The 12,253-nt window shown below is 56.3% G+C and overlaps 1 protein-coding gene across 3 annotated transcripts in view; it reads left to right on the plus strand.

Annotated features, from left to right (window-relative positions):
- TNRC18 (trinucleotide repeat containing 18) overlaps positions 1-12,253 on the plus strand; it is a 59,329-nt gene that overhangs the window by 16,004 nt on the left and 31,072 nt on the right. For all 3 annotated transcript variants that reach the window (XM_054180320.1, XM_054180321.1, XM_054180322.1), the window contains exons 2-9: positions 2,082-2,207; positions 2,635-4,434; positions 7,614-7,716; positions 8,211-8,416; positions 8,623-8,769; positions 9,272-9,456; positions 10,170-10,593; positions 11,107-12,054. In XM_054180320.1, the coding sequence (XP_054036295.1) occupies positions 2,082-2,207; positions 2,635-4,434; positions 7,614-7,716; positions 8,211-8,416; positions 8,623-8,769; positions 9,272-9,456; positions 10,170-10,593; positions 11,107-12,054 (3,939 nt within the window). The remainder of the gene's footprint in view (positions 1-2,081; positions 2,208-2,634; positions 4,435-7,613; positions 7,717-8,210; positions 8,417-8,622; positions 8,770-9,271; positions 9,457-10,169; positions 10,594-11,106; positions 12,055-12,253) is intronic.

The following is a 12,253-nucleotide window of genomic DNA, read 5'->3' on the forward strand; positions in this document are numbered from 1 at the left end:
AGAAAAATTGCTTGGAAATGCTCCAACCTGAAGGTTTTGGGGTTACCAAGGAGAGGTGTGAAGGTGTGTGTGTGTACGCTCAGTGCCTTTACAGCAGCCTGCACAAGATTAAATGGCGAGTTTTTACCTGCTGGCAGTGGGCTTTGCCTTGCATGTCATGGGCACAGCAGTTTTCCCTGGTCCTGAGTGGTGTCTGCGGGTGATGGGAGCTGTTGGGTGATGGATCCTGGCCAGGAGCTGTGCGGAGCACCACGTCGGTGAGGCACATATGCCGGGATGCAAACATGTATGCGAAAGAGATCCTGGCTGTCTAAATAATGTGAAATATTGACTAGCTCTCGCAGATGGTGCTCCACGTGCAGCTTTGGGGACCAAACTTCTCTTGTTTCCTCCTGGGTTTTGGGTGTGATGTTGCTTTGGATGCTGGACTCCTTGACAGACCTGTTGCCCAGTCGCTGTCGGTGGGATCGTTGAATTTTGGGGAAGTTGGTGGCTAATGGGGGTCTGAGGGGGAGGGAGGAGCGTAGCGGAGGGCTTGACTGGCTCCTTCAGACTCTGCTGATGGCTTTTATTGGTTTTATAATTGACGGCACCAACTGGGACGGATGCTGGTTCTGGCAGAGCGTTGCGGTCTGTAGTGCTGCGTGTGCGCCGCTTGGTGGCAGTGCTGCAGAGGAGTTGCTGCCTGTAGCCAGGCGCTCGAGTTGTTAGCGCTGCTGTGGTGATTTGTGTCCGCTGATGAAATGCTGCTGCTGATTGTTTGCGTTGCTGGGGGCTTCATTCTTGAAGGAGGCCCCCAGTGTGCAGGACATAATCCAGACCACTGGCAGCAGGGCCTTAGGGATGTGCTGCTTTCATTTCAGCTTGTGGATGAGTGGCAGATTTTCTGCTCTGTTTTGCTTTCCTCTGGGATAAAATGCTGGGTTTGGGTATGTGAAACTATGTTTTGTGTGAGCTGCTGGGGAAGATGCTTAACAGGCTGCCCAGAGAGATGGTAGAAGCCTCATCCCTGGAAACATTCAGGGCCAGGTTGGGTGGGGCTCTGAGCAACCTTCTCTAGTGGAAGATAGCCCTGCTCGCTGCAGGGGGGTTGGACTAGATGACCTTTAAAGGTCCCTTCCAACCCAACCGATTCGATGATTTGATGCTCTTGCGTTTTCCCAAAGCCTGCAGCTGGAGCTGGGCAGCTGCAGCAGGGCTGGGCTGTGTTGGCAAAGCCGTGCTGGCAAGAGGATCTTACTGCTGCTGGGGAAGCGTGCTGGGGAGGGGCCTTGCCCACTGGTCACTGTACTTGTGATAAAACAGCTTATCAGCCAGATGGGGCGGTCATTCAGCCTGCAGATTTAAGGCTCTGCTCAGAAAGCAGCACAATCCCTGTGCAGTCATCGAATCACAGAATTGTTAGGGTTGGAAGGGACCCCAAGGATCATCCAGTTCCAACCCTCCTTGCCATGGGCAGGGACTCCTCACACTACATCAGGTTGCTCAGAGACACATCCAGCCTGGCCTTCAAAACCTCCAGGGATGAGGCTTCCACCACCTCCCTGGACAACCTGTGCCAGTGTCTCACCAGCCTCATGGGGAGGAATTTCTTCTAAACATCCAGTCTGAATCTACCCATTTCTAGTTGTGCTCCGTTCACCCCTAGTACTATCACTCCTTGACACCCTAAAAGGTCCCTCCCCAGCTTTCTTGTAGGCCCCCTTAAGATACTGGAAGGCCACAATTAGGTCTCCATAGGAGAGGAGCTCCAGCCCTCTTCTCATCCCCATGGCCCTTCTCTAGACAAGTTCCAGCACCTCCAGATCCACCTGCTGCAAAGCAAGAGCCCTGCAGTGATGCAAGGGCTGAGCTGGGGGAACTGCAATAGGGGATCTGTACCTGAAAGGGGGTCCCCAGGCAGCGTTGCCCCACCCTGGGCTCCTCATGGTGTGCGTCGCCGCTTGCGTCCCCGCAGCCGTCGCGCTTGGCGCGTGAGGGACCGACAGCCACAACAGTCTGTGCTCCTGAGGGGCTTGTTCCAAGGCAGCGTGCTGCTCGGGCTGAAACGTGTTTCCCTCTTCTCTTCCCATTTCCTGCAGGCTTTTCCCATCTGCCTAACGGACTCTACCCCTCATACATTCCCCTGAGCCACCTCGAGCCCCCCAGTGCCGGCAGTCCTCTTCTGGCCCAGTTGGGTCAGCACAGCCTCTTTGAGTCGCAGAAAGGTGAGTCTGGCTGGTGTGCCTTTCCCCTCCGTCACCCCTGGGTGCTTGCCCTGTCTGTTGGGCTTGCTTTGTCTGCTGGAGCTGCTGGATGCTGGGATGTTGAGGAACTCCGTTGAAGAGCAGGAACCCCTTGGGGTTATCATCCAGGGATGTTTCCTGGTTTTAGCAGCACCAGGCTCTTGGATGTGGCTGTGCTAAAGGGAGCCCAGATAGGTCCCTTCTTGAATCCCCCACATGACAAGGCTCAGCATGCATGCAAGACAGGGCTATTCTGCATCCCACCTGGTCTCTTCTGTCCTGGTCCTTCCTGGCCATGTCTGAGAAACCCTTGAAACCCATTCTGTCCCAGTTTGCCACCTCTCACCTGTCTGTGTAGGACTGAAGGGGTAGGAAGCCCATGGTCATTTTGTTTGCTTTTGCTCTGCAGATGGGTTCTACCTGCCCAGCCATGCGGGCCAGTCCACTTTGCACCCACAACCTCCCCTCTCAAGGACCGCAGGCAACCACACGTCGAGCACTTTGCTCCGGGAGAAGGACCTTGGGCAGCTGCACAAGAGCTCAAAAGAAGGCCTGAAAGACCCTGGTGGGAAGGAGCGGGCATGCCGGAGCGACCTGTCCCTGCCCTTTGCCAAGAAGGAGAGCAAGCCGAAGGAGGAGCCCCGGCCCCGCAGCGTGGTGGACCTCACGCAGGACACCAAGCCCGACAGCGACCGGAAAGTGAGCGTGGTGGAGAAGGCGGCGAAGGTTGGCGAGCGCCTCTCGCCCTTCCTAGCCGAGCACATGCCAGCTCGGGGAGTGGGTGGGGGGGAACCCAAGTCCAAGAACCCTCTACAGAGCTCTTCCCTTAGTAACTGCAACGGCGGCGGGGACCCCATGCTGAAGGTGCTGGGTGCCGATCAGGACCGCTGTGCCAAGGACCCCGCGCGGCACGACGAGAACATGAGGCCTTCCGCGCACGCCCACGCCGAGCGGCTGAAGCGGGGGGAGCCCCTCCTGCCCTCCATGGGCGCTTTGCACGTCTCCTGCAGCTGCCCGTCCCCGCACCCCTCGCAGCCGGGCAAGATGACGCCGGCCACGACATTCCCTCCTCAGCCCGTCCATTCCAGCATGTACACCATCTTCCCACCGGCCAAGGAGCTGGGGAGGGAGCACAAAGTCATCGCCCCCACCTTTGTGCCTTCGGTGGAAGCCTACGACGAGAGGAGCGGGCCCATCCAGATCGCCTCCCAGGCCCGTGACAACAAGGCCAAGGACAAGGACCTCGGCAAGGTGGGGGTGCTGCAATCGCCCACGGAACGGTGCCTTGCGGATGCCTCCCGCACACTCTTGTCCCAGGACTTCTCTTGCCACAGTGATGCCAAAAGGATGGAGGCTTTGAGGGAGAAGGGCTCAGTGATAAGGGCAAACTCCATGGCACTGAAGAGACAGGTCGCTTCGGAACCCTTCCTCAACCGGCCAGGGCTGGGCTCTCCGGAGAGCAGGGAGTTCCTGGCCTCCAAGGACTTGCTCAAACCGAGTCCAGAGGCAGAGCATCGCCCCTGCGAGCGGGACCGCTTCCAGCGATCCGGCTCCAAAGAAGCAGCTAAGGTCTATGGCACTTTGGACTCCTCCCGGCAGCACCTGGACCACGGTCAGCTGAAACCGCCCGAGCAGAAGTGGAAGCCCTTTGAGATGGGCAACTTTGCCACCACGCAGATGGCGGTGCTGGCCGCGCAGCACAACCACGTCAGCCGGGCAGAGGAGGAAGCCAAGAAGGTCTACCTAGACCCCAGCGGCTTGCCACGGTCTTCGGTGGTGGGCTCACGGGGTGCTGCAGACGTCCTCCACCCTGCTTCCCATGGTGAAGGCTCAGCCATGCAGAGCCTCATCAAGTACAGTGGCAGCTTTGCCAAGGAGACCACATCCCGGCAGAGCTGTGGCAAGAAGAGCCCCTTTGGTGGCTTGGGCAACGTGAAGTTGGACTCGTCGCAGCTTGGTGCCTCCAAAGTGCAGCAGCTGCTGTTGCAGCAGCCAGCAAAGCAACTGAAGAGGGACCCTGAGAGACCTGAGAGTGCCAAATCCTTTGGCCGTGAGAGCATTGGCTCCCAAGGCGAGGTGGAGGTGAGGCACTTGCCCGTTGGCATTGCTGTGGCTGTGGCCAGGCAGAAGGACAACAGCAGCAGCAGCAGCAAACTGGGAGCCAGCCTGGCAGACCGGGATCGCTCCCTGTCTCTCAGCAGCATCAAAGGTAGGTTCCCCAGAACTGTCTCAGGACGTCTCTGTGGGATCTGTGCCCTAGGGAGAGCAGCCACTCAGTGCAGGCTGTGTGGCGTGAGCTGAATTTGGCATCCTCAGCTCTCTGCCTGCCCTTACCAGCCAAGAGCAAGTTGTAAACTGCAAGACTCCACAAAGAGAGTTCCCCTTTCCCATCTTCATCTCTGAGGACAACCCCTCTCCATGTGTTTGATCCCAGTTAGCAAAGGGAGTGACAGAGGAACCCCTGAATCCACCTTTCTGGTGTTTATAATTGCATGGGTTTGATTTCAGCCCGTGCTGGCAGGAGGGGGATGGCTCTGGTGAGTTTTTTGGTGCTCTCCTTGGCTTGTGTAGCAAGATGACATCTGGGGACTGCCCATCCTGGGGAGGGCTCAGCTGTGGTGTTCCCGAGGAGCAATGCCAGTGCAAGTGCCTGGTGAGCAACGCTTGGCTTTGCATCTTCAGCCTTCACCATTCCCATTTTGCTGCCTTTGCCTTCCTCTCCCAAAGCTCAGCAGCCAGAGGGACTTTCTCCCAGCCAGCAGCTCCTCTCTCCCCATTCCCATCGCCCTCGCTACGGCCGGGCGGGAGCCGACCGAGGACCCTCGTGGGCAGCACAGGGAGCTGTTTGTTCAGCCCTTCAATCGTCCCAGACCCTCCCAGCTTGCATTAAATGTAATTTACTGAGCCGAACTAAAAGGCTGCAAACAAGGGTTGGATTCTGGCAGGCCTGGGGGCCGGTTGCTAAGTGATGCAGTTGGCTTTCAGACAGAAAACAAGACTGCTTTTCTCCTCCTCTCGCCCCCCCAAACGCTGCCCGCCCCCCTCCCCACTTTGCGTGCCAGGAGATATTCGTCTAATAACATTAGCTTGCTTGCGCCGAGTGGACGGTGCTTGAATGTTTAGACCTTTTAAGAAGGAGAAAGCAGGCTTTAGTTGGCTAATCTGTAGTATTTGGCAAGTAAAAGGCAAGTATTTAGTGCTGGGCATTGGTTGTCAGGGAGACGGCCCTAAGCCTTTCCTCCATGCATAACTGATTGAATTTTTCTATGCAGGCCGTGCGTCATGTTCATATAGAGAGACAAAATGATCATTCAGTGTCCGGACAATCATCGGTCTGTACAGAAGAGGGACTGGGCCAGTCGGTGGGGTGGGGGCTAGGCAGGAGTTAGAGGAGTAAGAAAAGTGTGTGTGTGTGTGGTGTGTGTGTTTGGGTGAGGGATGAGAAAATGATGATAAAGGCCGGCTATAAATAACGGAGTGAGAGTGATGCGGATGGGAGAGGGAGGAAGGGAGGTGAAATAACAAAATAATGTGTTTCTAAGAAAAGGCTGGAGGAGGCTGGCAGCTCACCTTGTGCCAAGGAAGGGAGCTGGGGGGGGGGGTTGGTGCTGTGAGCTCCACAAGGGCTTGTTCCGTGTGGCTGGCGCTGAAGAGGCAGTTGGGCTTCAGCTGGGGAAATTAAATAAGGAAAAGAGGCTGCAGGGTGGAAATCCTAGGCTGGAGGGTGGAAGGGAGTTGGTCAGTGAGTGGGGGTGCTGGCAGAGAGGCAGGGAGGGATACTGGGGCTCCAGAGGGATTTGTGAGCCCCTGTGCATTGTTCTGTGGAGGCTGTGTAGCTTTAATGAGCCCCAGAAGCTGTGTGGGGCATCATTCTTTGAGTCAGGGAGGGACTGTCTGGGGACAGCCACTGCATGCCGTGTCCTGGCAGGGTGCAAGGGCAATGTAGTGACCCTGGAAAGTCCTTTGGGAGCGAGAGGTGTGTGCCAGGTTTTAAAGCAACTTTGCTCTTGTGCCTGAAGCCTGTGGAAGGAGCCTTGGGGAGAGGAGCTGGGAGAGATGTTGTCTTGTTCCTGGATTCCTTCTGACAGTAAAAGCTGAGGGAATTGGAGACTTGACAGCAAAAAAAACCCCATGGGCTGTCCAGGTTTGTGGCAATACCCAGTGGAGCCCTTCTTGAAAAGCCTTCCTGTCAGCAGAGTAGACTTGATATTCTGAGATGCTTTCCTGTGTGCCAAACCTTAGCCAGGCAGGAGAGCGAGGGCACTGGGAAGGGCTGTCCCAGGAAGCCAGGGTGCAGCCGTACAAAGCCGTGCTGCACTGGTGAGCCCTGTGGGGTGCAGAACGTTGCTCAGGCATGGAAGCAGAGAGGGAAAGCAAACACCTTCCCTGTGGCCCCTTAACACTGGCCAGCTGGTCACTGCAAGCAGCAGGGCTGAGATTTAGGGTTGGATCATGTCACCAAAACGCAGCATGGAGAGAAGCAGTGGGGGAGTGTGGAAAAAATGCATGTGTAAGAAAGAAGCTAGGGAAAAGCAAGCCTTAAAGGCAGGCAGCTGTGGGAGAGGCTTTGGATGAAATAAGAGAAAGGTGGCTCCAGTACCTGGTCCTGGCAGTGCTGGGCAAGGTGCTGCTCTTCACTCCTGTGAGGGTGCTTCGTAACCTCTCACAGACACAGTTACTGCTGTGCCAGGCTGTATTTGCACGAGCTGTTCTGATTCTGGACAGGCCATTTCTCCAGCTAAACATCCAGCCCCCTTTTTTGGAGTCTTGGCCTTACCTGCCATATGTGTCCCTTCCTCACCAGACCCTTTCTTGTTGCATGGCTCAGGGCAAGGATTCAGATTCCCTCTAACAGTTTGATTGCAGAGCGGAGCATGCTGGTTGTGAGGGTCTGCAGTGCCTGTTCTGCCCGTTGCAGACATACCCAGGGCTCCCAGGCTGCTTTACAAGAGCAGAAGGTGCTGCAGAAGGTGCAGAGATAAAATCCCCACCCTGTGGGATGTGCTAAGTAGGACTGTGTGATCTGATGCAGGGATTTAGCTGGACTTATCTCCTTCTGAGATGGGAGATCTGGCCTTCAGCAAAAATGGTGCCTTTGGTCCTGTTGCTCCAAAGCTGGTGGCTGTCCTGTCCTGGGAGGCTGGCCTAGCCTGGAGAGTGGGTGCCTTGGTGGTCTGGAGACACAAACCTCAAACCACCTACATGTGGGTGCTACTAGAAGCCACCTTAGTGAGAGCATCTTGATCAGCCTTGCTTTAGGACTTGAGCTTGATACAGGCTTGGGGACAGCTTTGGGTGTGCTGTCTCCCTCCTCTCCATGCCCGGAGGAGAGGGGAAAGCTTTCCCCAGACTGCTTCCTGTGTCTGATGGTGCTGGGTTGTCTCTTAGGGCACGGACGCTCAGAAGATGACTGTGGGGATGAGAGGAGTCGCCACCGGGACAGCCACCTCCTGGCAGGGCGCTTGGAGCGGGATCAGGAGAAACTACTCAGGTGAGGATGGGAAGGAGATGACCTCTCTTGCCACAGTGCCACAAGTCCTGCTCAGGGACAGCCTGTTTGGAGAAAGGGACAGGGTTGCATCCATGCCAGTGTAGCTGCTGGCACCAGCCTTGCTGGAGAGGAATTAGATTGTATGGAGATAGACAGAAGCTACCAGGATGCAGTCCCATGCAGTCTTCTCTGGGTGAACCTGTATTAGCAGGTTGATGAGAATGTCCAGAGCTCCCTTCCAGTCCCCCACCACTCTGTGATTCTGAGTGGAATACCAAGGGCTTACAGGCAGATCCTGAATCCACAGCAGAGCAACTGTGTTTGACTACTGCAAATCCATACCTGCTCCAAAGGGCTGGAGAGATGAGATGTTTGTTGTGGACATGATGTTAACCACCTCCATGGTGGCTCTCCTTGGGTGTCTGACCCTGGTTTGCAAGCATGTAGTGACCTGCAGCACCTGGACCATCTCTCACTCTCCCCTCCATCCCCAGAGAGAGCAAGGAGCTGGCAGATTTTGCCCGGATACACCCCTCCGGCTGCGCCACGAACGGTTTGAACTCCAACCTGATGGTGACAGGAGGCCCAGGCCTGGCGGGCTCTGGGCGCTGGTCTGCAGACCCAGCTTCGCACTTGGCAGCCCACCCCTGGCTCCCCAGGACGGGGAGCCCCTCCATGTGGCTGGCCAGCCATCCCTACGGTGAGTGCCCCGGCTGGGCAGCGGCGTGGCTGTGGCGTGCCCACACCCGTGCGGTGCAGGGAGAGAGGGTGCTGAGTGCCCAGTGAGGCTCCTGCCTGGTCCCAGGGGAAGCAGATACTTTGGAGCAATCAGATGGCAGACAGCTTCTCATGTGGGCACGTGTGGTCTGCACCCCTTGTGTTGTGACTGTGTCTTTCTTCTTCCAGGTCTCGGTCACCCTTCCCTGCACCAGGGCATGACTCCAGGCTTCCCTCCTGCCATGGGGGGAGCAATCCCTTCTGCTTACCAGTTTGCCAGAGACCCACAGTCAGGGCAGCTTGTTGTGATCCCCAGCGAGCACTTACCACACTTTGGTAAGGATGTGAGTGTGTCCCTGAGGACCATGCTTCGACAGCTGTGGGTGAAACAGGCTTTGAAGGGGGCTAGATAGAGACAGGAATGTCCATAGCTGTGGGGCCAGCTGCCACAGCTCTGCTGTGGATGTGAGCTGACCTCCTTAGGTGTGTTTCACAGAAGGAAATGTTTAATTTTCAGCAGTGGCTCCTCATTCCCAGCATGGCCCTGTAGAATTTGAATCTTTGGCTGGGAGAATCTGCTCATGGGCTCATCCAGGGCAAGTCAAACCATGGGTGCCAAGAGAGCAAAGCGAGTCAGACAGCCCCAGGACCCATGGGGTGCTGGGGGTGGTACTGCTAAGGGGAAGCCAGCATGTTTCCCCTCTGCATTTCTGGTTGCATTTCTGCCTAGCCCAGTGTTTAGCATCCCTCACCCTGGGACTGAGGTAGAGACACTTGAATGATGCTGAGTCCTCCAGCCATTCCCATCCTGCTGACTGCATCTCTGCTCATTCCCCAGCGGAGCTGATGGACCGGGCACCCCCACTGTGGCCTGCCATGTACCCCCCAACCAGGAGCTCCCTCCAGCATGCTCACCAGCTCCAGCTCCTTTCTCATCAGCAGCTGCTGCGGCAGCATGAGCTGTACATCCTGCAGCAGCAAGCAGCCCACGCCATGGAGCTACAGAGGAGTGCCCAGCTTGTGGTAGGTGTTCAGGAGCTTCTTGTTTGGATGTGAAACAAGCCTGAAGTTGGGATGTGTGAGGGGGAAAAGCAGCTGTGCCGGTGTGGCAAGTGTGTCTCAAGGATGTGGATACATTGAGTGATCCTACCCTGGTCCCTGGGATATGAGGCATTTGGTGAATCCTGCACAGCTGGGGTGGGTTTTGGTGTAAAGCCATTGAGCAGTGTGAGGGGAGCTGCCCAGTGACAGTTTGGTTCCTTCCTTAAGGATGTCTCAGTGTAGTTGAAAGGGGTCGTCCCTGGTCACCTCCTGAGTGGCTCAGTGAAGCAGCTACAATACTGGGGGCAATCCTGGAGCCAGCTCCCACTCACCAAACCATCTTGGAGGTCATGAGCTTTCATTTGGGTGTTTTTACACCCATTTAATTTTTATAGTGGTCGTCTGGTTTTCAGCCTTCATTTTACATCGGGGCTTGCTAGGCTGGAGGCTTGGAAATAGAAATGGTTTGTTCTGCTTGCAAGTGACCCACCCCTCACATGACCCCTGGAACTGGGAACTGGTAAAGGAAGCTAATCACAGATGAGTGTCACCCTAAAATGGTGTTGCAGTGGGGAATGTCCACCTTATTCCAGTGCACATTTGCTACGACCATGTCTTGGTCTTGCTTGGTGGCAGGTCTTTTTTCCAGGAGAAGCAGAGATGCCTTGCTGAATTTTGCTCTGTTCTTGTTGTAGGAGAGATTGAAGGCGAGCGAGCAGCGTGTGGATATGGAAGAGAAGGTGACAAAAAGGAGCCTGGACAGTGCCAAATCAGGCCTTACCTCCTCTGCCCCGGGACTGGTGCACCGAAAGCCGCCTGTGCTGTCTCCCAGCGCCTCCACGTCCTACAGCAAGTCTGTGAGTCCACCTCCCCTCTCTCCCAGGGCTTCACCCGTGTCTGTGCTCAAAGCTGAGGTGATCCAAAAGATGGAGGAGCCACCTTCGCAGCCAGCCTACTCCTACCCTGCCACCCCCAGCTCCCATCCTTCCAGCCCACCCCCTGCCTCTCCACCCCCTGCCCCTGCCATCCCTCCAAAGGAAGAGGCACCTGAGACTGTGGAGAAGAAAGACCTGGAGCTGGAAAAAGAGGCTGCTGGTCCGTATCAGGCCTTGTTCCCAGGTAAGAGAGCCCTGCTTTGACAGAGTCCCCTTGTGTTTGTGCCTGCCTCCCTTTTTCTCCTCATCTCTTTCCTGCTTCCATCCCTTCCCCTAGAGAAAACCATGTATCTCCTCTAAAAGGCAGGGTAGAGGCAAGGACCAGGGGTGGTGTGATGGACTGGCATCAATGCCTGGGACATAGGGGCACCTGGGGCTGTGTAGGCTTTCTTCTTCCCTTGGGTTGAGCCTGGGTTGGTTCCTCCAGGGGCGAAGTCTCAGTGGGAGGAGGATGCAAGAAGCAGATCTCTCTCCAGTCGCAGGAAAGAGCTAGAGAGGTGCAGAAGGGACCTCTGGGGTACTGCTGCCGGTGGCAGCTTGGCCAGGAGAGAGGTGCCCAAAACAGCTACTGCTTGAGAATGGGAAGATCAGAGAGATGATGGAAGCAAAGGGAATCCATCTGTGTGCCTTAGAGAGTGAGAGAAGGAGCTTTGAAGGCATAGCCATTACACAGCCTGTTCCTTCTGATGTTTTGCAGAGATCCCCCCAGGATATCCATTCCAGTCCCTGCCTCCCTCCTTTGGAAGACACTATCCCTACCTCCTCCAGCCCACTGCAGCATCTGATGCAGATGGCCTGGCTCCTGACGTCCCCCTGCCTGCCGAAGGCTCTGAGCACATGGAGCTTTCCCCAGAGGTCAAGCCCATCCACCTGTCTCCGTCCAAGATGCTGGAACCCATCCCAGCAACAGCAGAAGAGGAGTCTTTGGAAGAGAGGGTGAAATCAGAGGTGCAGATGGAGGAAAGCCCAGAAGGCATCTGTGAGCAGGACATGGGGACTCTGAACATCACGGCCTCTGCAGCCGTCCCGGTGCAGAGCGTGGACAGTTGCAATCTCCTGTTGCATCAAGGTGAAACCCTGGGTGCTATGGAGCAGGACCAGGAAGACCTCCAGAGCTGTCCACCTCCTTACCAGGTTGTGCCCTGCCCTGCAGAAGCAGAGCCTCAGGCAGAGACGAGGAGTGGAGCAGAAGCCTGCTCCATGCATATGGACTATGAAGGCTCACTGGTGCACGCAGAGAACGAGCCACCTGAGATGGACCTGACACCCCAGCGGGAGGAGGCCTCTGTAGCCATGGATCTGCAGAGTGCCGATGTGCCCCGGGGAGGGGATTTTCCCAACCTGCCCACCGAGGAAGGGGAGCAGGAGCCAGAGATCTCTTCTTACACAGAAGAGGCAATTTCTTGCCAAATCCCAGCCCTGGACATCAAACCGGGCGACCCGCTGGCTGGGATGAATGCTTTGGTGGCTGCCACAGAAATGCCTCAAGCTTGTTCCTTGTTGACTGCCCCCAGTGTCACTCCTTCCCAGATGAAGGTGGAGGTGTTACCTGACCAGGCTTTGGAGCACTCCTTCCTGCAAGGGATCACTTTGTTGAGTGAAATTGCAGAAATGGAGCTGGAGAAACGGAAGCAAGAAATGCAAAGTAGGTCGTTGGGTGCAGAGTCTGGCCAGCTTTGGGCAGGTTGGGTCTCTCTGCGTATGGTCTCTGTGCGGACAGAGGAGCAGAGGCACGGGGTGGGATCTCCTGCCACCTCAGGCGGCGAGGAGAGCGTTGCCATGACTTGCAGGAGCGGCTGGTACTTTGGATGGGGTTGGGGCAGGGTTTTTGTTGCAGTAGGCTG

The sequence above is a fragment of the Dryobates pubescens genome, chromosome 4 (genome assembly GCF_014839835.1).
Source record: "Dryobates pubescens isolate bDryPub1 chromosome 4, bDryPub1.pri, whole genome shotgun sequence".
Lineage (NCBI taxonomy): Eukaryota > Metazoa > Chordata > Aves > Piciformes > Picidae > Dryobates > Dryobates pubescens.